The sequence below is a fragment of the Dipodomys spectabilis genome, unplaced genomic scaffold, assembly GCF_019054845.1.
Source record: "Dipodomys spectabilis isolate Male_0828 unplaced genomic scaffold, ASM1905484v1 ptg000107l, whole genome shotgun sequence".
Classification (NCBI taxonomy): domain Eukaryota; kingdom Metazoa; phylum Chordata; class Mammalia; order Rodentia; family Heteromyidae; genus Dipodomys; species Dipodomys spectabilis.
In genome coordinates, this window is record NW_024870784.1 from 1,029,361 (window position 1) to 1,053,241 (window position 23,881).

At 41.5% G+C, this 23,881-nt stretch overlaps 2 protein-coding genes across 11 annotated transcripts in view; both read right to left on the bottom strand.

The window, feature by feature from the left end:
* Positions 1-1,939: 1,939 nt before the first annotated feature.
* On the bottom strand, positions 1,940-8,110 carry Cfap298 (cilia and flagella associated protein 298). 2 transcript variants are annotated; one of them, XM_042687354.1, is made up of 7 exons: positions 7,902-8,110; positions 6,587-6,754; positions 5,807-5,874; positions 4,010-4,168; positions 3,124-3,255; positions 2,406-2,501; positions 1,940-2,212 (listed from the first exon to the last, which is right to left on the bottom strand). In XM_042687354.1, the coding sequence occupies exons 1-7, from the start codon at positions 8,038-8,040 to the stop codon at positions 2,102-2,104; spliced, it is 873 nt and encodes a 290-aa protein (XP_042543288.1). In that variant the 5' UTR covers positions 8,041-8,110; the 3' UTR covers positions 1,940-2,101. The 2 variants fall into 2 exon arrangements, with proteins under 2 accessions (XP_042543288.1, XP_042543289.1); XM_042687355.1 differs by lacking the exons at positions 5,807-5,874; positions 7,902-8,110 and having other exon boundaries at positions 6,587-6,664.
* A 3,802-nt stretch (positions 8,111-11,912) lies between these two features.
* Positions 11,913-23,881, bottom strand: part of Synj1 (synaptojanin 1) — an 88,510-nt gene continuing 76,541 nt past the window's right edge. For 8 of the 9 annotated variants that reach the window (XM_042687195.1, XM_042687193.1, XM_042687192.1 and 5 more), the window contains 3 exons: positions 22,466-22,574; positions 21,983-22,200; positions 11,913-14,816 (listed from right to left, as the gene is read on the bottom strand). In XM_042687195.1, the coding sequence (XP_042543129.1) occupies positions 14,040-14,816; positions 21,983-22,200; positions 22,466-22,574 (1,104 nt within the window). In that variant the 3' untranslated portion in view covers positions 11,913-14,039. The remainder of the gene's footprint in view (positions 14,817-21,982; positions 22,201-22,465; positions 22,575-23,881) is intronic. The other variant, XM_042687196.1, reaches the window with a different exon arrangement.

The following is a 23,881-nucleotide window of genomic DNA, read 5'->3' on the forward strand; positions in this document are numbered from 1 at the left end:
AAAATATACTTTGTCAGTCTCCGAAAATGGCTTTGTCTGCATCTGGCCATTGAACTAGGCTGGGTGCAGTGACATGCTTGTGCCCCCAAGAGTGTGATGGGAGAGAAAGGCCACCAAGGGTCCTCCTGCTGGAGCTCACGGCGACCACAGCCTCCCGCTGCACCTTCTCCCAGTGAGCCAGTGGGGTGTCTGCGGTGCCATGGTGTCATTTAACATCTTAAGCACAGCTGTCAGTTGATTATGCTTTGGCTGCTCCCAATGGCAGCCCCTGGAGGTGTGTGTTCTCATAAAGGGTGGGGTGAGGGGATCTATCAACACCTTCAAATTCCAGCCCTTATCGCTCCTACTGAGACAGCGCCAGCCACAACTGACACTCACAAAGCCAACGGCAGGCTGGAGAGCTCCAGAAACAGACAGGCCTTTCTTCCTCCCCCAGGCTCATTTGGTCCTTCCTGCCAGGACCTGGAGACACTAGAGAAAGGTGTGACTTATTTGATCTTACTTAGTTATTGGTTCATTACACATATTTTCACTTGCATAACTTCTTTAGTGAGGTGCCTCTTTGTGTAAGTACATTTGCATCTATGCAGATATTTCTTTTAAAGTAGGCAATCATAAACAAGTCATCCTGGCTCAAGTCTGTATTCCTAGCTCCTTGGGAGGTAGAGATCAGTTAAGGTTCAAGGTCAGCCCAGGTGAAAAAGAATTCAAGAGACTACACCTCAACCAAAGGCTGGGCATGGTGGTGTGTGCCTATCATCCCAATTACGGGGAAAGCACAGTGGCATGGTGAGTTGGCCCCTATCTGTCATCCTCAGATGACATGGGGAAGCCTAAGTAGTAGGACTGCAGTCCAAGCTGGCCTGGGCCCAAAGGGAGACCCAAATAAGTAATACAAGAAGGGCTGGAGGCAGACTTGAGTGGTTGAGCATCAGCAGAGCAAACATAAGGTGCTGAGTTCAAGCTTCAGTACCGTCAAAACCCCAAAAGCCAATCAACCAAGCAAGCAAACCAACAAAAATCAGTTTCCTACCCTGATTGTCTCTCAGAAGCCAGTGCATGTGTCCTGACGTTGGGCCGTAGGTGGCTGCAGCAGGCTCTGTTGAATAAATGTTTAATAACTCATTCATCTGGTCCCCCATCCAAGCACTGCAGATGTTTCCAATCGCTTGCTATGGCAATGTCACTATATCATAGGCGAAATGGTGTCCACCCAAAGATGTCAGCTTCCATTATCTCATGTAGGAAAAAAGTTCTCTGCAGATGTGATTAAATCAAGGATCTTGAGGTGGCCAGATCCAGCAGGTCATGCCTGTAATCCAGCTACTCAGGAGGTAGAGGTCTGGAGGATTGATACTTGATGGCAGTCCAGGCAAAAAGTTAGTGAGACCCTATTTCAACCAACCAATAGAAAAACATAATGCAAAGACCACACACTTAAGCTGATCAATAGTCTGTCGCTGGTAGGCTGAGATCTGATGCTATGGTGACTTCCTGGGAAGTCCTCTGTGTGACCTTGGATGAATCAGAGGATAGATAAGTAAATTCCCACATAGTGCAGCAGGCAGAGTAGGCTCCAGGGTCCTCGTTATGGACTGTGCCCTTATAATCTGATGAGCGGCTGTGTCTGAACATTTAGTGCTGGGGGTTTGGGGCACAGAAAAGCAGGAAGAGGACTCAAGCCAGACAGAACTCAGCTCCCATAGATAGCATGGACTGTGTAGGACAAATATGTGGCTGGCGGCCTCTAGTGGTCACTGATGGTCAGGTTCTGTGTGTCACACTAGTGTCGGAGGAAATGGTACTTGGAGATTTCCTTCACACAGCTGTCATTAGTTATTAAAGAAAGGACTCAAGAAGAAAAAGAAAGGTGGTAATTACCTCTGTAATACTTTACCCTAGAAAACCTTGAGATACACAGATGTCTTGAGACAAAAAATAATTTACACATTTGCTTTTGAGAATGTATTTATTAAGTTCTAAAACCTTAAACAACTGTCATTTTACAATTTCAAACCAAGAGAAAAGTAGGAAAATAGAAATTGCAACCTCGTATAGCAAGGCGAGCTGGTAGTTTTGGAGTCTTGCTGACCACTGAGCTTCACCTGGGTCTCCACTTTATGTCTTTCACCCCATGGAAATGTCTTTTCAAAGCAGTGTTATCTGCCCATGGCGAGTTCAAACAGGAGTCGTCTTCATTCTCTTCCAGTTTCTGCAAATAAGCAGGTTTGCCTCAGGATGGTATTTTCAACTAGAGTTTTGTACGTCCAGATGAAAGGAAGAAGCCCTGGGCAAGCTCCCTCCCCATCACGCTTCCAGCGTCTAAGGTCTGGACTTCCTGGATGGAAAGGCTCCTTTCCCAACATCCCAGGGTCTCAAGATTCCCCACTGCTGCCCACAGCTACCTTGAGCTCCTCCTGTCTTCTGTGATAATAAAGCATCAGCTGCTTCTGCTCCTCGCTGCTAATAATGGGTTCTCGGGCCGGTGCTCCTTGACCCCTCTGAAAGACAAGAGCAAAGCAAACTGTGCTCTGAGGCATTCTGCTTGCAGTGACAGTTCAGCAAGTTAGGGAGAATCTTTCATGACTGCCTCTCACAACTGCTGATGGGTGGGCCATCCATGTCTGATGACCTAAACTTGATCAAGGGGCATCCTGGCTTCATCAGGACCCACGTGCACAGGTTCTGTACTTGCTGATGCCAGGGGTTGCATTTTATATACTTGTGCCCCTGTGAACTTTCTCCTCCAGTACCGAGGTTTGATCTCAGGACCTTGCACTTGCTCAGTTGGTGCTCTACCAGTTGGGTCCATGCCCTAGACCACTTTTTTGGAGATAGTCACATAGACTTTTTGGTCCAGGCTAGCCTCAAAATGTGATTCACCAGATTTCAGCTTCTTGAGTAGCTAGGATTGCAGATGTGAGCCATGGGTTCCTAGCTCCTGATTTTGCTCTATTTCTTCCAATTGTGTCATGTGCATAAAAGATATTTTAACATTAGGCCTGAGCCAAAAGAACTAAAGTATTTGCACAAGCAGATTTACTGTAAATTCAGATTTACTGTAAACTTTCATTAGTTTGAAGATAAATGACAAATACCGACCCGTTAAGCAAAACAACGTACTTGCTGAATCTTGACAATGATTTTGGTTTTCTCGTTTTTCCCCACGTAATCGGAAAGCTTCTTGCTTCTTCTGAGCTCTTTGGCTGCCCACCACAGCTGCGCCTGGGACTCTTCGATGACGTTCAGCGCTGCCTGGGGTAATCACACAGTCACAGGGAATGGCGCAGAGCAGGGCTGCTGGAGGAACCCAGTGGAGACTTGCCCTGTCCTCCCAGCGTGCCTCCCTCTGTCCCCCATCCCTGCTCAAGTCTTTGCTGCCTTCAGTACTGCCCCTGTTTCAACCGAATCCTGAGGCCTGACTCAGTGAACGATTTGCTCTGGGAAGGAGGAGGTCTGAGGTCCTGGGCATCCTCATCTAGAACGGAACAGGGTCCTTAGGAGATGGTGTGAGGGCCACAGACACAGAGCACAGGCTCCCTGGGTTTGTAAGCAATGGCACCAAGGACTGGCTGGCTGCTGTTTGCTGCTGCTGCATAATCCCCAGCTCATGGTGACTTAGAGACAGATGCTGGCCAAAGACCAGGGATTATAGGAAAACCAGAGGAAAAACTAACACGCGGCATGGGTTAGTTACTGCACACTATGCCATGCAGAGGAGTCAGCACACTCAGGGAGAAATTGGCATGAGGGAAGTTTCTGGTTTCCCAGCAGCCAAAGAACGTGGAATGTGTTCGTTTACCCCTGCTGGTCAGCATCCCTCCCAAACATTCCCACTGGCCTTCAAGTGCGCAGGGCTTCTTGCTAGGGCCCTTGCCCTAGCTCAGAACCTGGAACTCTGCTTTGAAGTGTGGCAGAGCAAGGCTGGATAGCAGTATCCTTAAAAGGATGGTCAATGTGAGCAGCAGGGGGGAACATGGGACCCCAAGGGTGCTGAAGGACCACATACCTGAGTTCCTGACAGATCTTCTTTGTTTTCAAACTCCATCCGGATGGGATCGTGTGGTGGCAGCCCCATGGGATACACGATCATCACTGCACCCCGAAGCTGGTCCAAGGCATCTTTCACCATCTCCATGGTAACACAGACGCCAGCTTCCACTTGTTTCTGAAATTGAAGAAAACATCATTATCAATACTCATCAAATCATTGCATTTATTTTTTTATTATTATTGTTGTTGTTATTTTGCAATGATGGGGATTGAGCCCAGGTCCTTCCAACAGGCTAGTCAAATGATTACTTTTGGGGTTTTGTGTCAAGGTCTCCCTATATTCCAGGATGACCTTGACCTTATGATCCTTTTGCCTCAGCCTTCCCAGAGCTCAGATGACAGGAATGAACCACCACACGCTTGGTTTGGACTAAGATGTGGTGAAAGACTCTCGCCAGATCCTGCCAGCCCAACAAACACAACCACAGTTCTTGCTTCCCAAGTCGACTTCAGAGCTGAGCCAATGGTGGTCTGAATCATGCACAGACTGTGAGCTGCAGCAGAGAGGAATGCAGTGTGGAGAAGAGAGCCCCACAGCCAGCGGCACAGACAGGAGAGGATGGATCCTTCGGGGGTTTCAGACAGAAGGAAGGGAAAGGTGGAGATGGAGGCAGGGAGCTTAGAGGCAGAGAAGAGCAGGTGCTGGCACGCTTGGTGTCAGCCTACCTGAATAGCCCTTTTGGCACATTCGTTTATGTGCTGTGACACAGTCTTGGGGGGTTCTTTCCAAAGGCCAAATAGATTGATCCACTAAATCTTGTACTTTGAAACTCCAGATATGTGAGCAAAACAAACCTCTTTTCTTTATAAGCTTCCCAACTTCCGGTAATTTGCTTTGGGAACAAAAAAGTAAGCATTCACCTTGCCATCTTAACGATGCAGGAGGCTGAAAAAAAAAGGACTAGGCCAGGTTCTAGGCCAGGGGACTTCATTGCAATGGAAGAATCTGGGTGTGGTGGCATGCCCCTTTCATTGCAGCCTCAAAGGTAAGCAGTCCTTCAGTAGGAACAAGACCATGTCTCAAAAGTAACTAGTGTAAAAAAGAACTGGAGTCATGACTCAGCACTGGTGCACCCTAAGTTCAAACCTCAGTAGTGAATAAAAAAAAGATAACTTCCTTTACATGCATATATCTGCATATCAATAGTACTATTATGTTTACCTATGAAATAGATTTTATTTAAATACTGAAGATGACTATAATAAGCAAACATATGAAATATATACTCTGTCAATCAAGTTTATCTACAAGGGTACTTTAAAACCATAATACTAATTATAATTTGCTTTTTTAAATTCCTCAAAAAGGCAAAGAAAAAAAATCAAGTCATGTTTGTATTTTACAATAACCTACACTTATGCAAGCCAACAAAAACACTTATCCATGGAGTTGAGGAGAGTGCCCAGGCTTTGAATTCAAGCCCAGGACCAGCATCAAATCAAAAGCAGAAACAAAAAACCAACCCCCAAAATAAAAACAAAACACTTATTCACCAGGTAAGAAATAGGAGGAATCAAAAGCTGTCCTAACAATATAAAAGAAAAGCTGGGGGTCCATTCTAAACATGCTTGTTTCCTTTGCTTCTGAAAGGAAAAAGAAAAAAAAAAAAAAAGGAAAGGAAACAAAGAAGGAAGGAAGGAAAAAAGGGAGAAGAGCAAAAGCCAAAGCTGGCCAACAGGTAATTCTAAAAGCCTTCACGAAGAGTTTATATTTCAAAGGGCAGTTTTAGAGCATCATGGTAATAAAGCTTACCTTAGATATTATTGCTTTGGCCTCTTCTATAGTCTTCTTTAGAACCTGCTTCATCTTTTCATTTGGAGCTATAAAAATGAGAGAGAGAGAGACTCAGCCGGCAACACATAGCTTTGTTAAAAGCAGAATTCTGGAGCCCTTCTGCCCATGAAATGTTGAGCATGCAGTTGGGGTCTGAGGTGAAGGAATAGTGAAGCAAAGCTGGGGAAGTTGGGTAAAGGTCTCAGCCCGACAGTGAGCTATGCCAAATTCAACTTGGCAACGACTACACACAACTAAGCTACATACCACTCTGTAGACAGGGTGAGCAAGCTTTGCCGGCAAAGCATGAGAGACTAAACATACTGTAGGCTCTGCAGGCCACAAAAGCAGCCACAGATAGTTCTGTCTGCTTTCCATTATTTTAAAAATAGGGAACACCTGTTTTTAAATATGGCCAATAATCTGCCCATCCCTAGGTGGGGAAAATTATAAACAAAAATGGTGCACTGAATGAGAAGCGACAAAAATAATGGAGACAGAGTACGCAAATCTAGGGAAAATGGGACAAGTTCAAACCATATAATATCCACCCCCCTACCTCCCCAGCAATACTTACGGCTTGAACATAGGGTGAGCCACTGTCCCTAATTTTTGTGTTCAAGACTAGCACTCAACCACTTAAGCCCTTGCTTCACTTCTGGCTTTCTGGCGAATAGGAATTAAGAGTCTCTTGGATTTGTATGCCCAGGGTGGTTTCAAATTGTGATCCTCAGATTTCAGTCTCCCAGGATGAATTACCTTGCCCATTTCGCCGTCCAATGTCATCTTTCTTAATGACTGCACCCCCACTGGGTATGCATTTTTCACCCCATTCATCCTTTAATTTCAGTTCTTCAATCTGCTCATCAGTCAATCCTTGCATATTGGGAGGGAGAAATGTGCCATGTTCTGCTAATTCTTCCATTTCTTAAAAACAAGGTAAAGTTAGATAGTATAATCATCATCACAACACCTTTGACCCACAGTAATGCAAGCTCCTGAGCCTTGGGGTACCGCCTACAAGGCTGTTACTTAACACTTATGTAGCACTAACTATATGCTGGATAACTGGAGAGGGGTCTCAAGGACAGGGCTGGCTTCCAACCAAGATCCTCCTATCTCAGTCTCCTGAGTAGCTAGGATTACAGGTGTGAACCACTGGTGCCAGTGCTATTTATATCTTGATAAAGCCTAAATAAACATACTCTAGTCTTATACAGCTATTTTATTATCTGGATTATATATAAAATGCATATTAAGTGTATATTGTATTAAAGATATGTATTATAACCAACATATAAAACAGTATGTATTAAAATAATACATATTATTTTACATAGTTCTTATCTACCCATAGGTACTCAGAGAAACATTTACTACTCTAGGCCACACCTGGAGAACCGTGTTAATCTCTACAGCTGTGCTGTCCAATGTACTAGCTACTGTCCATGTGGTCTTATTTATATTAAGATTAATTAAAATGAGAAAGGAAAAAAAACCCCCAAACGTTCAATTCCCTGGTCCCATCTCAGGTGTTCCAGTCACGTGACGCCCACTCCCCCCTGCAGAGCACCCAGAGGAGGTGGCACTGTGCCCGCAGGGCTGGGCCTGTGTTTCCAAGGAGACAGACAAACAACATCAAGGCTTTCTCTCGACTCCTCACTGGTGAAGGCACGGTCCTGAAGCCACAGGCTCGCCGTCCCAAACTGCTTTCGCTCCCAAGCCTTAACGGGAGCCAACCAGGCCCCGCTGGTAAACCCACGCACCCCTCACACTTCCTTCGTCCCACCGCATCTCTCCGTCGGCCTGGTCTCTCAGCAGCCTGCCTCGGTCCATAACCGCTTACTTAACACCCCAGATCCTGGCTATCCTGGCTCCAGACACCCGTGGCCTCCGCCGCTGCTCACCTCCCGATGGGGCCGGGGCGGGGGGGTACAGGGGACGGGGAGGGGACGGGGGGGGCGGAGGGTGCCACCGCGTCCCACCTTCTCCAGTTCGGCTGGACCATTTCCCTCCAAGGCACATCACGCACCTGCCTCCCACCCTTGCCCCGCCCCGCCCGGCCGCGGCTCACCCGAGCAGAGCCGCTGCACCTTGAGCCGCCCATTGTAGACCTGGGCCACCCGCACGGTGAGCTCCCCCAGCTCGGTGCTCCCGGGGGCCTGCAGCAGGAACTGGCTCTCGTCGCCTCTCTTGACGTGCAGCAGCACCATCGCGGCCGCGGAGGCGCCGGCGCGGCGGGAACGCGACCCGCAGGCCCCGAGGCCCGCAGCCCGAGCGGCCGCAGCGCAGCCGCCTAACCGCTGCCGGGAGGCGGAACTCCGGCGCGACGGCGCCCGCGGCGACCGGAAGGGGGCCGCTCTCGCTCCCGGAAGCGGCGGTTGCTAGGAGCAACAGTCAAACCCTTGGTGTAAAAGGCCTCCGGCTCGCGGGCGGGAAAGCAGGACTGGGAAGGCCCGGCCGTCCACGCCCGAGAAGCACTCCGCGCGGCCCGAGCGGGCCGCTGCCGCAGGCCGAGCCGGAGGTAGCTGTTGTCCTGGCAACCAACACCGCACCAGCCGCTGCAGGGGAGCGTGGCCGCCCGCCCGACTCGCCTGGGAGACGGGCGGGAGATGAGGTTGCTAGGCAGCAAGGCGTGGGGGTGGTAGGCACCGCGGGCAGCCCGCTTCCGCCGCTTCCGGTCACAGCCTTTCTGCCCTTTGCAACCTCCACTTCCGGGAATGTGGTTCCTTGGTACTTCCGACCGGGGGGAGCCCGCAGCCTCCATTTCCGGGAACGGCTGGCAGGTACTTCCGGCTGGGACCTGTCTCCCGGGAGGCTAGGCGACCGAACAAGCAGTCTGCGTGTGTCCCACGCGTTCTTACCCCAACGCCTGCGGGGCCTGGCGCTGCTTCTCCCGCTTTAACTATGTCAAAGTGGAAACAAAAATAAGTGGACAAGGCGAATGCAAATAGAGGTGTAAAGAAAATTAACCAGGATGATTATGGATTAGCTTTGAAACGAATTCTTTCTTTCTCAGATCCCCTGTCAGAATTTGGTACGAATTCCTCCCCTCCCAGAATGTTACCCTAAGTTCTAACAGCTCCCCCAAATGACACTAACTACTGGGCTTCAAAATGCACACAAACAGGAGTTTTGACCAACACAGAGCTCAGGGGCCACGCATTGTTGGCTGCTTCCTAGAACAGCCCGTCCAAGGCTCAGGCCACAACCGGGCAGAATCCTGTCAGCCAAGTGTGCTCTGAATTCGAAGACAAAGATGAGGCGCAGTGTGTGTGCCTGATGGCTGATTTGCCCTTGAGTATTTTAGGTAGGTAGCCTACTTGGATGAAAGGCATCTGGTGGCCATTTGCTTCTAGTCAAGCAATCCATCAATGAGGATCTTCCTGGAGTGGATAATGATGGATAACTTAGGGTGGCTGCAGAATACGTGGCAGCCAAGAAGAAAAAGGAGAAACTTTTACTCTGCAGATAACTTTGTTTAAAGAGCTAACACATTACACAAAGCTTCTGTGTCAGCCTGTCCCCTTCATCTCTTCCTAGAGGCAATGTGTGTTCTGGATTTGGGTTTTTACTGTTCCACTGCAAGTTTTTATGCCACTGGCACATATATGTATCCCTAAAGAACATATTGTTTAGCCGGGTGCCGGTGGCTCCACCTGTAATCCTAGCAACACAGGAGGCTGAGATCTGAGGATCGCGGTTCAAAGCCAGACTCTTATCTCCAATAAACCACTAGAAAACCGGAGGTGGCGCTGTGGCTCAAGTGGTAGAGCGCTTAGCCTTGAGCTGAAGAGCTGAGGGACAGTGCCCAAGCCCAGAGTTCAAGCCACAGGACTGATCAAAAAAAAAACTTTCGCATATTTTAATTTATAGCTCCCAATGAGAATATACTATTTTCATTCATTTGTTCTTGCTGTATATTATTCCACTGTACAGATATAACACTCCATTCCCACTGACATTTAGTTTATTTCTAATACCATTATAAGCACCACATCTCATACTCAAGACATGGACTAAATTGTCTAGAAGCCCAATTTCTTATAAACAACCTGACACTCTTAAATTTAACTTGTTTTCTGGAGTTGATATACCAGTAGTAAATTATTTTTTTTTGTACTTGCTCATCCTTGATGAGTTATTTTTCTTATGTATCAGTTTCTTTTATGGTTATCATATGCCAATCACACTTACATAGTGTCCAGAACTCCCTGCAGATTCTGTGCAAAGACTAAATACAGTTAGACTGGAGAAACAGTTGCAAGCTTCATGCCCACCAAAGATCATCTTGAGTATACAGAGAATCTTGAAAACTCAACAGAAAAATACCTCCAACCAGTCAGGCGCCAGGGGCTGACACCTGTAATCCTAGCTATTCAGGAGGCTGAGATCTGAGGATGGAGGTTCAAAGCCAGCCTGTGCAGGGAAGTCTGTGAGACTCTTATCTCCAATAAAATCACCAGAAAACTGGAAGTGGCACTGTAGCTCAAGTGGTAGAGAGCTTGCCTTGAGCTGAAGAGCTGAGGGACAGCGCCCAGGCCCAGAGTTCAAGTCCCACGACCAACAAAAACAAAACAAAACACCTCCAACCAACCAGAAAATGAGCAAAAAAGGGCAGCCCTTACATCGAAGATGATACAAGAAAGCCAATAATCACTTGAAAAGATGTTCAATATCATTAGCTACCAGAGAGATAGATTAAAACCACAAAGAAATATAAACAGTAGGGCTAAATCAAATGAGAACAAAGTGTGGAAAAACAATCAATAGCATGTTGCTCACAGGAATGTAAAATGGCAGGTTTTTTCTTTTTCTTTTTGTAGCTCTATAAAAACTGAAGCATGCCACACATAACCAAGCAATTACACTCATGGTATCTATTCTGGAGAAATGAAAACTAAATCCGCAGTAGATTATTTTCAATAGCCTCAAACCGTTAACTATCCAGATGTCCTGCTGTAAATGAATGGTTAAATGAACTGTAGTATGTCCAGACCATGGAATAATACTCAGCAATCAACAACAAATGATAGCATGTACAACCTAGATGTTTACAAAGAATTATACTAATTGAAAAATGCAAATTTCAAAATATATACCACTTGAATCCATTCACATGACATTCCTGACATGAAAAAATATAGAAATGGACAACAGATTAGTGGTTTGCAGAGTACAGGAAAGATGGAATGGAAGGAGAAGAAATGGAGGGGCAGGGGATGGAATAGTGGAGGGAATACGAACAAGAGCAAAATGAAAGCTCCTGTGCTGATAGAAATGTTCTTACATTGTTAAGTATTCTGGTTGTACTAAAGTATTATAATTTTGTAGATCTTCCCACTAGGAGCTAGGTAAAGAATACAAAGCTCCCTCAGTATTATTTCCCACGATTTCATGTAAATCTATTACTAATCTTAAAAATGTCATTTGTTTACTTATTTATTTGGTGCCAGTCCTTAGGAGCTTTTTTGCCCAAGGCTAGTGCTCTACTACTTGAGCTACAGCTCAACTTTGGACTTCTTTTATTTTTTGGTAGTTAATTAGAGACGAGTCTCACAGACTTTCTTGTCCAGGCTGGCTTCAAACTGTGATCCTTCAATCTCAGCTTCCTGAGTAGCTGGAACTACAGGCATGAGCTGCCAACACCTAGCTTGAAAAATGCCTTTTAAAAACCTAATACTCAAGCTGGGTGCCAGTGGCTTACCCCTGTAACCCACTACTAACCCTAGTTTCTGCCTTTGGGTCTTTTTAGCCAGGCTAGTCATGTCTTAATACCCCTATGCCCCACCCCCAGGTATTTCTTAAGTCAGAAAAACCTCATTCATGCCTCATGTATTATTTTGAAGCCAACAAGACTGAATGAGGAAAGGCATGTCTTATGGAGTAAAAGCAGAAGTTTTATAATGGCAATTAGTAATTTCCAGTGATGCCTTCTTTCTCTTTGAAGATGAAAATAATTGCTTTAAAAACACCTGATTCAGCAACAAAAGCTAACCTATTTTCCCCAAATGTAACTTATGTTTGTAAAGTAAAAGAAAAAAGGATACGAAAAATCTCTTTTAAAACAAAGCAGTCTATATCATAAAGACAGGTATATTTATTTCATATGACAGCACATTTCACAGGATATGTACAGAATGTCTGTATACCACTGACTTTAATACTGTACTTCTATAAAGTATATAGTTATAAATATTATATGCCACATAAGCAGTAAAATTCTTACATACATATAAACAGCAATCTACTAGAGAACAAAAAAAAATCACAGATTCTTAGTGTCTAATTTCTGCTCTGCTTTGAATAGAACTAGTAAGTATTTAATAATACACAGAATACTGGCTAGTTAATGGCAGCATACTTCTAACTTCCATAACTGTGCATTTTTAGCAACTTACCAAATATAATTTTCCTGACAAAGGCTAAGCTGCTACTGCTATGCGTATTTTAAGATAGTAGTTTATATCCAATAGGAGACACTGCTCACAGAACTGTAACTTGTACTACTGAAGTTAGCTAACAATGAATTTTTCTGCTAATGGAGAGAAAACACACTAATCACATAAGATGTTAAAGCCACAGTTTCAACAAGTTAATTCACATTTTGAAGCACACTGCTTATAGTAATACTGCTGTTTAAAACATACTACAGCTGAAATGGTTAGAACCCCAAAGAACACAATATAAAACTCACAAGTTATTTCTAACAGCAATTCCTGGCTGTTGACAGAATTGTATCTATAAATATAGTATTTTGATAACACTTGAGCATTTAGAAAAGTGCTTTTTCTTAATAGACCTGCTTTAGGTTGGGAGTGCAATGCAGTTTTCTGTGCTTTTTATACTTTAATGTTCTTAGCCATGGACTCTTTTCTTTAATATATATTTTTATATTGCCCTAATATACAACTTTAAAGGTTAAATGTGGATATAGGAATTTCGGTGGATATACATAACTTTTTATAGAAAAGGAATGTTAATTAAATATTAACGAGTAGAGATAATTTTAACTTAGAATGACAACAACTACTGTTTAAGGAGTTTTGTGATTGGTTTACTTAATGATATCAAAATACTACATTCGGTAAAAATTCTTTGTATGTCTTCATAAAATTAATAAAAGCAGGATCAGTCGCATATTGGCAGTGCAGGAGATAAAATCCACAGCTAATTTGAGGTATAGCCTCTAAAAACTTAAAGCAGCATCATAGATGTGTTAAGTGGCCTCTTAAGTGGGAGAGAACATACAATGGCTATGTTCCCAACTCAAAGCACTGCTTTCCCTGCTAAAAGCAAAGTTTCAGAGAAAAAGCAGCAAAAAGAAAAGCATGGAAGGGAACTGTGCAACATAAACGTCAATGCACTGCTGTTTCTCATTGGGTTCCATGGTGTGAATCTTCTCTACATGGGCCATACTACTGTGAGGAGGGCCAGAGTATCTGTCCAAATGGAGAAAACTGACATGCTTCTGCCAGCTGCAAGAACCTCCTCCTGGAGAAAAAGTACATAGAGGTGCTAGAACAGAAGATAACAAGGGCAGGTGTATTTGAGAAGGGCTGGGTTTTTGAATAGTACAACATTCTGGTTCCATAGTGAGATTACTATAGTTTGGAAAACAAAATTAATTAAATGTCCAAATCACTGGTATCCATCTTTTTGGTAATGAGATATTGAAAGGACTTTTTAAAAAGAACTTTTAGGTAAAATTTGATCTTTTTTATGAATATTTGTGTATATATACATATAGCTTTTTGTTTAAGCAATGCCTTTGAAAACAGTTTCATTATAACTGTGGCAGCTCTTTGGTAAATAATCATTAATACCAATTGTTAATACCAATAATAAAAAAGCTGACAGTAATACCAGGTAGACATGTGGCCTTTTTGTGATTTTTCAAAGACTGAAAAGGAATTTCTGATAAGGACTATCTTTTAAAAACACTTTTTATGGCTACTCCTGTCTCCTATTCATCTGAAGAGAAACACACCATAACTCCAGTCACTATAACAAGAAGCATCTTTCCTTATTTCTAATATACACATATTCCAACTTTGTACACATAAAATAGTGGTACTTTATGAAGATATCAGTGCACTTTACAATGACTTATTGCACATAATGAATATCTAATGCCCAATTCATTTGGCTCTTTATCTTGCTCAAACTAAAAAACAAAAGGACCACAAAACCTTCTTTCTGCCATACCGCATTATCTTTCTGTAAAGTCTATTGTGGGAGACGTCTTAGATGTCAAGGCTGTGACAGGATCTGCTGGAGGGTTGGTGCCAGGCGGGAGCAGGGGGACAGGTGGTGGAGGTGGTCTCCTGGCTGGCAACACACAGAAAGACACACTTGTTCCTTTGTTCCAGTCATCATCAAATGAATCTGGTGGATTTCCCAGGAAACTGGAGCAAGATGACTTTGACTTCCTTTTCACACCAAAGTCGTCCTCTTCCTCAAAGGTTACCCATCCTTTTGGGTTGCCTGCTTGTACTGCAGACGGGCCCTGTGGATCAAAACTGTCCTTAAAACCATCATGGGAACATGAAGGCCTACTTACATTTTGACCAAGAGGCATGAGCGGAGGAAAAGGACTATTTGTATTAGACTCTTCTTTGGAGAACCATGAGGTTGTCTCTGATTCTTGAGACTGGGCTCTAAATGGATTTCCCGGAGCAGTAGTCCTATCAGTGAAGGGGTTTGTGCTTGTCAAGCTAGCAATAAATGGATTTGGAGCACTCTGAATACTTTCCTGTGATTTACTCCTGGCTGGAATTGGAGGCATGGTTGGCATGCAACTTACAGAACTCAAAGTGTTAACAATGCTTTGTGTTGCAGAAGGCAATTGAATTAACCTATCAGGGTCTGGGGTTAGAACAGGTAGCTGAGCCTGTGATACAGCAAGCAGATTAAATGACAGATCTTCAAATGGGTCACTCTTGAATAGTGGCTCTTGTTTGACACCAGAGACTCCATTTGTTTTTACCTGAAAAATATTTAAGAGCAGTGAATCATCAGTTCATATTATTAATATCCTCTCTTCCTCCTGTCTCAATCTTTCTGCCCTTTCTTGGACAGCTATACAAATCTGGAAATTATAAAGTACTGTTCTGAAAATTGTAACTCTTGTAGGATAAAATAACTAAAGTTTTTTTTTTTTTTTGTCGGTCGTGGGGCTTGAACTCTGGGCTTGGGCGCTGTCCCTGTGCTCTTCAGCTCAAGGCGAGCACTCTACCACTTGAGCCACAGCACTACTTCCGGTTTTCTAGTGGTACATTGGAGGTAAGAGTCTCACGGACTTTCCTGCCCAGGCTGGCTTTGAACTGTGATCCTTAGATCTCAGCCTCCTGAGTAGCTAGGATTACAGGCATGAGCCACTGGTGCCCGGCACTAAAGTTTTATTCTTTAAAAATCCCTTAATAAATAAATCCCTTTTATTAAATCCAGTTTTTTTTTAATCCTAAAGAAATAACAATTTTTTTTGTGTGTGTGGTGTGTGTGTGTGTGTGTGTGTGTGTGTGTGTGTGTGCGCGTGCGCATATGTTTGGCTGATTGTGGAGCTTGAACTCTGGGCCTAGGCGCTGTCCCTCCGCTCTTCAGCTAAAGGCTAACACTCTACCACTTGAGCCACAGCACTACTTCCAGTTTTTTGGTGGTTACTGGAGATCAGAGTCTCACAGACTTTTCTGCTTGGGTTGGCTTTGAATCACAATCCTCAGAGCTCAGCCTCCTGAGTAGCTAGGATTACAGGTGTGAGCCACCAGCTCCCTACTCATTTGTGTGAGTTTTAAAATAGTAAGGAACACAATTATTCAAAACTAACAAATTTATTCAAATTTTAACATGAACTTAAGAAACATATTCAGATCTTATGCTCAATCTGTATAATAAACTTCCAACACCAATCTATGAGAATGGTAAGGTTGTTCTTTGTTTTTTAAAAGCATATTGTCATATTAAATTATTATAAAAATAAACATTTATAAATGCCAATTTATTAACATAGCTATATTCATAAGCTGTAGATGGTATCTTTTCTATTTGGAAAAATTTCAAAGTTTTTTTACCTTGTAATTTAAGTTCTCTTTTGTAGAATAAACTGTGAATAACTATATAACTTGATCTTTCTCATCTTGTCAGACAAAACAGGTATACTATTCTAAAGAAATAAAATGATTGTTTCAAGCAGTAGAGAGGGGATTTTGCTTCCATTTGATGTATTATTTCTTCTTCTTCTTTTTTTTTTTGGGTCCAGTCGTGGGGCCTGAACTCTGGGCCTGGGCGCTGTCCCTCAGTTCTTCAGCTCAAGGCTAGCGCTCTACCACTTGAGCCACAGCGCCACTTCCGGCTTTTTCTTTTTGCTTAAATGGTGCTGAGGAATCGAACCCAGGGCCTCAGGCATGCAAGGCAAGCGCTCTACCACTGAGCCACCTTTCCAGCCCCTTGATGTATTATTTCTAAGACCAAATGAAGCTGTACCCCATAGAGTGTTGCCCATGAGCTGATACCAGCAAGAAAGGGTTCAGAATGACTTTAGGACCATGAAAACCTTGCTTAGTACATAAAGTGCTGTTAGGAGGCCATGGGGCCTCCTGATGGGGAAATGAACAATAATCCTGTCCTTTGGAGCAAATAAACATTATTATTATTATTTTTTTTTTGTCGGCTGTGGGGCCTGAACTCTGGGCCTGGGCGCTGTCCCTCAGCTCTTCAGCTCAAGGCTAGCGCTCTACCACTTAAGCCATAGCGCCACTTCCGGTTTTCTGGTGGTTTATTGGAGATAGGAGTCTCACGGTCTCTCCTGCTCGGGCTGGCTTTGAACTGAGATCCTTAGATCTCAGCCTCCTGAGTAGCTAGGATTACAGGCGTGAGCCACCAGCGCCCGGCTCATTATTATTTTTTTTAAAGCCCTATATAATTCAGCTATGCCAGCTTGAAAGAAAGAAAATATCCACATTGGAAAAGATAGGGAAGGGAGAATTTCAGCTCAAGATCTACAATGCAACAAAACAGATCATTACCCAAAGTAAATTTAGATAACTGCTATAGCGAAATAATGACTCTCATTATATATATTGGGAAAATATAGCAGTAGTTCCTATATGACTGTATACTATGAAACACTTAGTGCTTAATAATACTTAGAAAACAGTATGGATAATCTTGTGAATGACTTTCAGGTATTTGATTTATTCAAAGGACAGTTTGTAATTGAATAAACAAGTATATTTGTCTTCAAACACCATTGACAATTTATATGAAAATAAAAGGTCATGAGTCTACACTAGTATAAATGTATTAAGGTAAGTAGATTCCTATATGGAAATGGGCTCAAAGGAAAATTTATTACAGTCATAAAATTATACCAACCTATGTTACCAATAATCTATGAATTATTATGATTAATATTAACAAAAATAGAAAAATTTTATTGGGTTTAGGATCAAATCCTCTGATGGGAAATAGATTCATAACATTATGGGGAAAGGAAATCTTATTTTTGCATAGCTTAGAATTATGGGTGCTTGCCAAAAATAAATGCTATTTAAGAATCTTTAATTTCATATGTAAGAAAAATTTTTATTCTAAAATACGTTATATAGAAGCAGGATCACTTTTTCCAACTGTACTTGAAATTACAAAGAAAACCATACCATCATTCATTAAATTAATTTATAATCTAAGCAGGATTTGAGAGACATTAAAATTGGTGATATTTTACAGAGAAAGGTGTTGGAAGAATCTTTAATCTTGTTATAATATTTTTATCTTTCTAAGTCATAGTTCTTTCTTACTGAAAAGAACCTTGCTAGTAGTTACAAAACTTTTTTTTTAATTGTGAAAATACTGTATAGAGGGGTTACAATTACATGGGCAAGATATACAAAACTTTTTGAAAAGAATATATCACAAAAGAAAGCTAAGAAAAAATATTGAATTTTGGGTTTATATTACTATAGTATTGTTAAAGAATGAATTTGTTTTTGCTAAACAAGCTTCCATATTTCCAAAGCTTACCTTCTTGAAGTTATACTTTTTAGTTTTGTTAAATTTTCATTGCAAAAAAAAGAAGCAAAAAAAAGAGTAAAGCATTAACAAGAACAACTAAAATGGCTTCTAAAAACCCAAATACTAAGAAAAGAAAAAGCAGGTTTTATGGTATGATAATAGAATTTAATTAATGTAAACAAGTGGTTTTAAATATGAGTGAAACTTTAGATGTATGAAGCAAATGATTCATACATCTAATGTGCTAAGAAGACAGATGAAAAGCACATGTAAGATTGATAAATAGTCGAATACCTGTTACCCTGATGGTTGCTCCTGCTTTGAGAAAGGGAACACAGAATCAAAGGAAAAAGTTAGGAAGATAATTTGAAACCAACCAGCAATCCTAGCAATTGAGTCATCAAAATACTTTTAGCTCTATGTTACATATAGAATCTAGGAACGGCAATATTTGCAGGTTATAGCATAAGTTCAAAAGACAATGCTGATTCCTTGTAATTCTGTCGAATTAGGATCCAAATTTAAGTCTGTCTGAGATTGATTATTCTAAACAGCTCAGAATTTTGTCATTGCAAAAAAATTGTCAGAGCTCTAAAAATAGTTTAAGCAGCCTGTTATGGACTGATCACTCCATGCTCCAGCCCCACAAAAATATCATATACTGAAACCCTAACCCTCTAGAGTTCATGGAGGGAGATGTCTTGGGAAGTAGTTAGAAGAACTCATAAGATTGGGCACCAATGATAGGATTAGTGACCTCATGAGAGCAGATAGCCGAGAGGCTGCACGAGGCTGCACGTTTGCTTACCGCCACCCCTCCCCCCCTTTTCTAAGCACATACACTGAGGGAAGGGCATGGAACTGTGTGGCTAACAGTAGCATCCTGATCTTGGACTTGAAGCCTTCACAACGGTGAGAACTAAGTTCCTATTATCTAAGCCATTTGGATGGCAGCCCAAGAACCTAAGACAGCCTTAGGATAACCTCTGGGCATCAATAATAGAGAAAACATACAAAATATCATCATTTTGCACTGAAATTAATATTTATTTTAACAAAATGGTCATGATTCAGATATGTTTTTATTCAAAATTTCTGAAGAAGATATTTTGATTAGTTCACACCACAATTGTAAGTTAAAAGGTACAAAATAAGAGGCTATCTTATATTTAGCATTTAAAACAAAATAACCTTTCTATAAAAAGTATTTTAAATACCTAGTATTCTCAAGAAACTTGTGGGTAAATCTTCCAAAAATATTCTAATACTTTCTCCTCTCCTCCCTCACTCCCTTCCCTCCTCCCCCTCCCGCCCTTTCCTTCCCCCACCCACCTGCTTTTCTGTTCTGCTCTCTCTTTTGCTAGTGCTTCAACACTTTGAGCCACATTTTCTGGTGGTTAATTGGAGATAAGAGTTTCACAGACTTTCCTTGCTTTGAACTGTAATCCTCAGATATCAGCCTCTTGAGTAGCTAGGATTATAGGCATGAGCCACCAGCACCTGGTGTTTTTGTTTTTTTTTTGGGGGGGGGGGGGGGGAGGAGGTCCAGTTGTGGGGCCTGAACTCTGGGCCTGGGCGCTGTCCCTCAGCTCTTCAGCTCAAGGCTAGAGCTCTACCACTTGAGCCATAGCGCCACTTCTGGCTTTTTTCTTTTTGCTTATGTGGTGCTAAGGAATCGAACCCAGGGCCTCATGCATGCAAGGCACGCGCTCTACCACTGAGCCACCTTCCCAGCCCCTCTTATTTTCAAATAGCAAAACCAACTGTGACAATTTAGAAAAATGCTATCCTTATATACAAACGTACTTTAGAACTAATTGCCTACTAAACATGAGACTGAGATTCTTTAAAACAACAACAGTAACAGTGCGTAAGGTATATTCCAGAGCTTTGTGTTCCATGATGGAGCTATATCTCTCTTAGCATAAGATTGATACCACTAATTATTTTTAATGATTTTGGAATCTAGTACATCAGCTCTAAGATGTGCAAGGTAGCTGCATTGTCCTTTAAATGCTAAAATGCTGAGATTTTCTATGTGGTCTTCTCTTTCACTGTCAACTATCATATTAATAGTTTAGGTATGACTTCTGTCTTTCTCTGTTGAATTTCCTAGATCTTAGCTCATAATCAGATGACTAAGATGCTTGGAAGTGAGACCAGCAAGTGAAGCATATTTATGCTTTGTAGAGCATATACAATCATTAAAAGATTCATTTATATATAGATTTAGAGAATCAAAGAACATTAATAGAGCAAAGCTGGGCTATGTGTATGTATTTAAAACATAATACAGCTTTACTCTTGTAGTTAGTTCACCTCAGTCATTTTTGGTGAATATTATCTACCAGGCCACACAAGGCAAATACTGTCAGTCACCAAATTACTATCCTCATTTCAAGAAAAACCAGATATCAGAACAAGGGAAAATGATGTTTGGCAATCATTGACCTGTCCCTTCTGCACTACAGATTGTCCTTTACTGAAAAGGGCAATCTTTGTAGACAGCTTGCTTTTCTGAATGTACAGCACTGTATTTGCTTCCAAATTGATTAAGAGACATGTAAACCATTACAGAGTACTAGGAAGGAAGATGCACTTCTACTTTGTAACTAGTGTCCGTCAGTGAAACAGTAACCGACAGTGGCTAGTTTCAAAGTTATTTTGCCCTCCAATTACATTTTTTAAAATAGAATACATTGCAAAAAAATGAAAAAAATATTCAAGGTTAACTAAAAGTGAATGTCAGAAGGAAAAGAGTAATGGGTAATTATTCTTTGAAGGTTTCTATCATTATTAAATACCTTCAGCACCTTCAATTTTCTGAACTAAAAGCACAAAGAATACAGTGTTAATCAGCTTAAATTTTTCACCTTTTACAAATGTGACCAACATCCAAATGAGTGTCAACAGCTAACAGTATTCTTATTTACTTTAGCATTTATGTTTTGTGTTAAAACATTAGGAAACATAGCTCCTGCCAAATAGCTTGTCATACCCACAAATTTATAAAAACAAATGCAAACTATTACTTATGAACATACGTAAGAGACAATGCCAATATGCAGTATTTCTTTTTTTTTTGTTTTTAACATTTTATTGACTTTACTTTTTTACTCTTCCTGGAAAATGACAGAAATAGAGAATCATTAATACTCCTGAGCACGTTCAGAATAGGTTACGGATATCCAATATGCAGTATTTCTGTATTTTGGCAGATATTTATTTTTTGAGGAGTTTCTACATTATTTTCTTCAGCACTCTCAGTTTTCTGAATTAAAAGGCTTTTCTAACTTTAAAAGCAGAGTTTTAAAACATATTTCTTTGGCCTTGATGACATTTTCAAGTTAAAGACAACAAACTAAAGATAAAGAAAGCAAGATAAAAAAATGTAGCTATTAAATTTCATTATACCAACTTTACTTAAATGTATTGGGCAAAACTAAATGAAATAACATCCAAATAATACAATTTAATGTACTCAATTATCTCTGTATAAAACATGCATATGTGTGCAGACACATATGCACATATATACACAAGTGTTTTTAATATGAGAATAAGAGCTCAGGCAATGGCACTAACACCAATGTGATGATTTGATGTCTTGTGTTTTTTTACTTTGGTGAATGAGCCTACTTCTGCAAGCCCACACTATTTCTAATGATGAAGCAATGACTGCATCTGTTTGAGATATTGCATGAGCCCCAGTGAATAGAAAAGAGCTACTAATTGCAATAAGAACTGAAGAATTATTCCCTATTCATGAAAATTAACCACCATGCCAGTGTTCGAACAAACCAAGACTGATTTGATCTGACCTTCTCCAAAATCATTTATTATTGTGAGCATTAAGAAAACTAAATTAGTGTTATCTACTTACTATCATCTAAAGCAAATTATGCATTATAAAAGCAAATACATACATTAACATGGGAAGCCATCTAAAAATGCAGGAAAGAACTTTGATGGAGGATCAGAAATTTTTTTATGTAAGTAACATGTTAGAAATAAATTCCTAACGTCCCCCAAATAGCCAAAGCACTCACTTATTATGCACTAAATGCTAAGAATTATGGCAAGTGTTTAAAGTCCCAAACCATATGTATCAAAGATAATATCTTGTTTAGTAGTAAGACTTACTTGCAGCTGTGGCGAAGATTCTGAAGGCAAGCTATGGGATGACCTGCTCCGAGGTGGGGGCTGTGGTGGGGTTTCCAAATTTAGCTGGGGGCCAGACTGAGGCATAGGTGCTGCCATGGGAACAAGAGGTTCCTGCAACTTTTGAGTAGGTGGAGGCAGAGAAGGCTGCAGCGGAGAAGCAGCCTGTGGCCTCAGTGGTTCTGGAAGAACAGCTGAACCTAAATAACACCAGTAACAGTCACACATTAGCTGTGCTTGAGAAAACCATTGGTTTTTTTTTTTTCCTTCAGTGAAAAGTTTGATGACATTTCAGTTGTTTTTTATTCTACCCAACAAATACCTAGTTTTTAGTAGCATAAAGAAGAAAGTCTGTCCCTATTGGAAGAGGTAGGGAAGTTGGGAGACGGTAGAAGGGAAAACAAAACCAAAGTGAAAGGAAACAAACAAACAGAACACAAGTGGTATTTCTAATAGAGTATCTACCTTTTGATACGTCTGTTGCTTTGCTTTGGTTTTCAGGAGTCAGTCTTCCAGCAGATGCCCGAGCCTGGCTCTGAGGGGCACTGATCACTCCAGCCCTGGGCGGAATTATCTATGGGTGAGAAATACAACACATGAGACATTTATTTATTTTCAGCAGGTAAGATTCCGTGATTTGCTTCTACATCTCACTTAATCTCCTCTTTGGTGTTATTTTCCATCTTGCACTTTAATTGTCATTTCACTAAGATTTTCATTTAATTGTTTTATTAGTAGCCACAGAACAGTAAGTTTTAAAATCTTCCTTTTTATTTTGACTATTGACTATGTACCAGGCAATATTAAACAATGTTTAGGCAGTTTTATTTTATCTTCCAATTATTCTGCAGATAATATTATTATTGGTGGTAATGAGGATTGAATTCAGGCTTTGTGTTTGCTAAGTAGGCACTTTACCACTTGAGTCCCCCTTTTTGTATTGATTATTTTTGTGTGTATTTATGTGTGCCAGTCCTGGAACTTGAATTCAGAGCCTAGATGCTCTTCCTGAGCTCTTTTGTTCAAGACTATTAGTGCTCTATCACTTGAGTCACACATCCATTTCCAGCTTTCTTTGTGGAAAGCTTGGCTTCAAACCATGATTCTCAGATCTCAGTCTCCTGACTAGCTAGTTATTACAGGCATGAGAAAACGGTGCATTACACGTTCACTATTTGGTGTTTTGCTTTATGCCCAGGACCAGCCTGGGCTACAATCCAGACCACTGCACGCAGCTGAGATGGAATCTTGCCCATTTTTTACCCAACTGGCCTCAAACTGGAATCTCTTAATCTTTCCCACACAAGTAGTTAGGATTATTGGCTTGAGCTACCACACCTCAGACATTCTATTATCCTATTGTCTAACTAGCTGTATTCAGGGCTGAAGCTGTTGACCATGTGCAATGCCTTCATGAAGAGATAGGTAGTTAAAGTATGTGAGAAGATAGGAGATACTGAACTAAAACTTCAGAAAAATGACACCATATGATTTTTTTTTAATTGTAAGTAAAACCCCTAAATAACTAACTCAATATTCCAAATTAAACACATTAGGGGACATTTTGGTGAAAATCTTTTCTATTTTCTTTTTTTTGCCGGTCGTGGACTTGAACTCTAGGCTTGGGCGCTGTCCCTCAGCTCTTCAGCTCAAGGCAAGTGATCTACTGCTTGAGCCACAGCACCACTTCTGGCTTTTTCTGTTTATGTGGTGCTAAGGAATCGAACCCAGAGCCTCATGCATACAAGGCAAGCACTCTACCATTGAGCCACCTTCCCAGCCCCAATCTTTTCTATTTTCATAGGAAACTAGGATTCTAAATGATACTTATTTTAAGCAAAATAGGAACTTTTAGCCTCATAAAAACGCTGACTTTCCTCC

What these genes read in the sequence shown, in the direction of transcription:
- Cfap298 (XM_042687354.1), bottom strand. Translation starts at nt 8,040, where the DNA reads ATGGTGCTGCTGCACGTCAAGAGAGGCGACGAGAGCCAGTTCCTGCTG. An exon ending in GGTGCAGCGGCTCTGCTCGG is followed by an intron (nt 6,755 to 7,901) that starts GTGAGCCGCGGC and finishes CTTGTTTTTAAG; the next exon opens with AAATGGAAGAATTAGCAGAA. An exon ending in GAAGACAGGAGGAGCTCAAG is followed by an intron (nt 2,213 to 2,405) that starts GTAGCTGTGGGC and finishes GCTTATTTGCAG; the next exon opens with AAACTGGAAGAGAATGAAGA.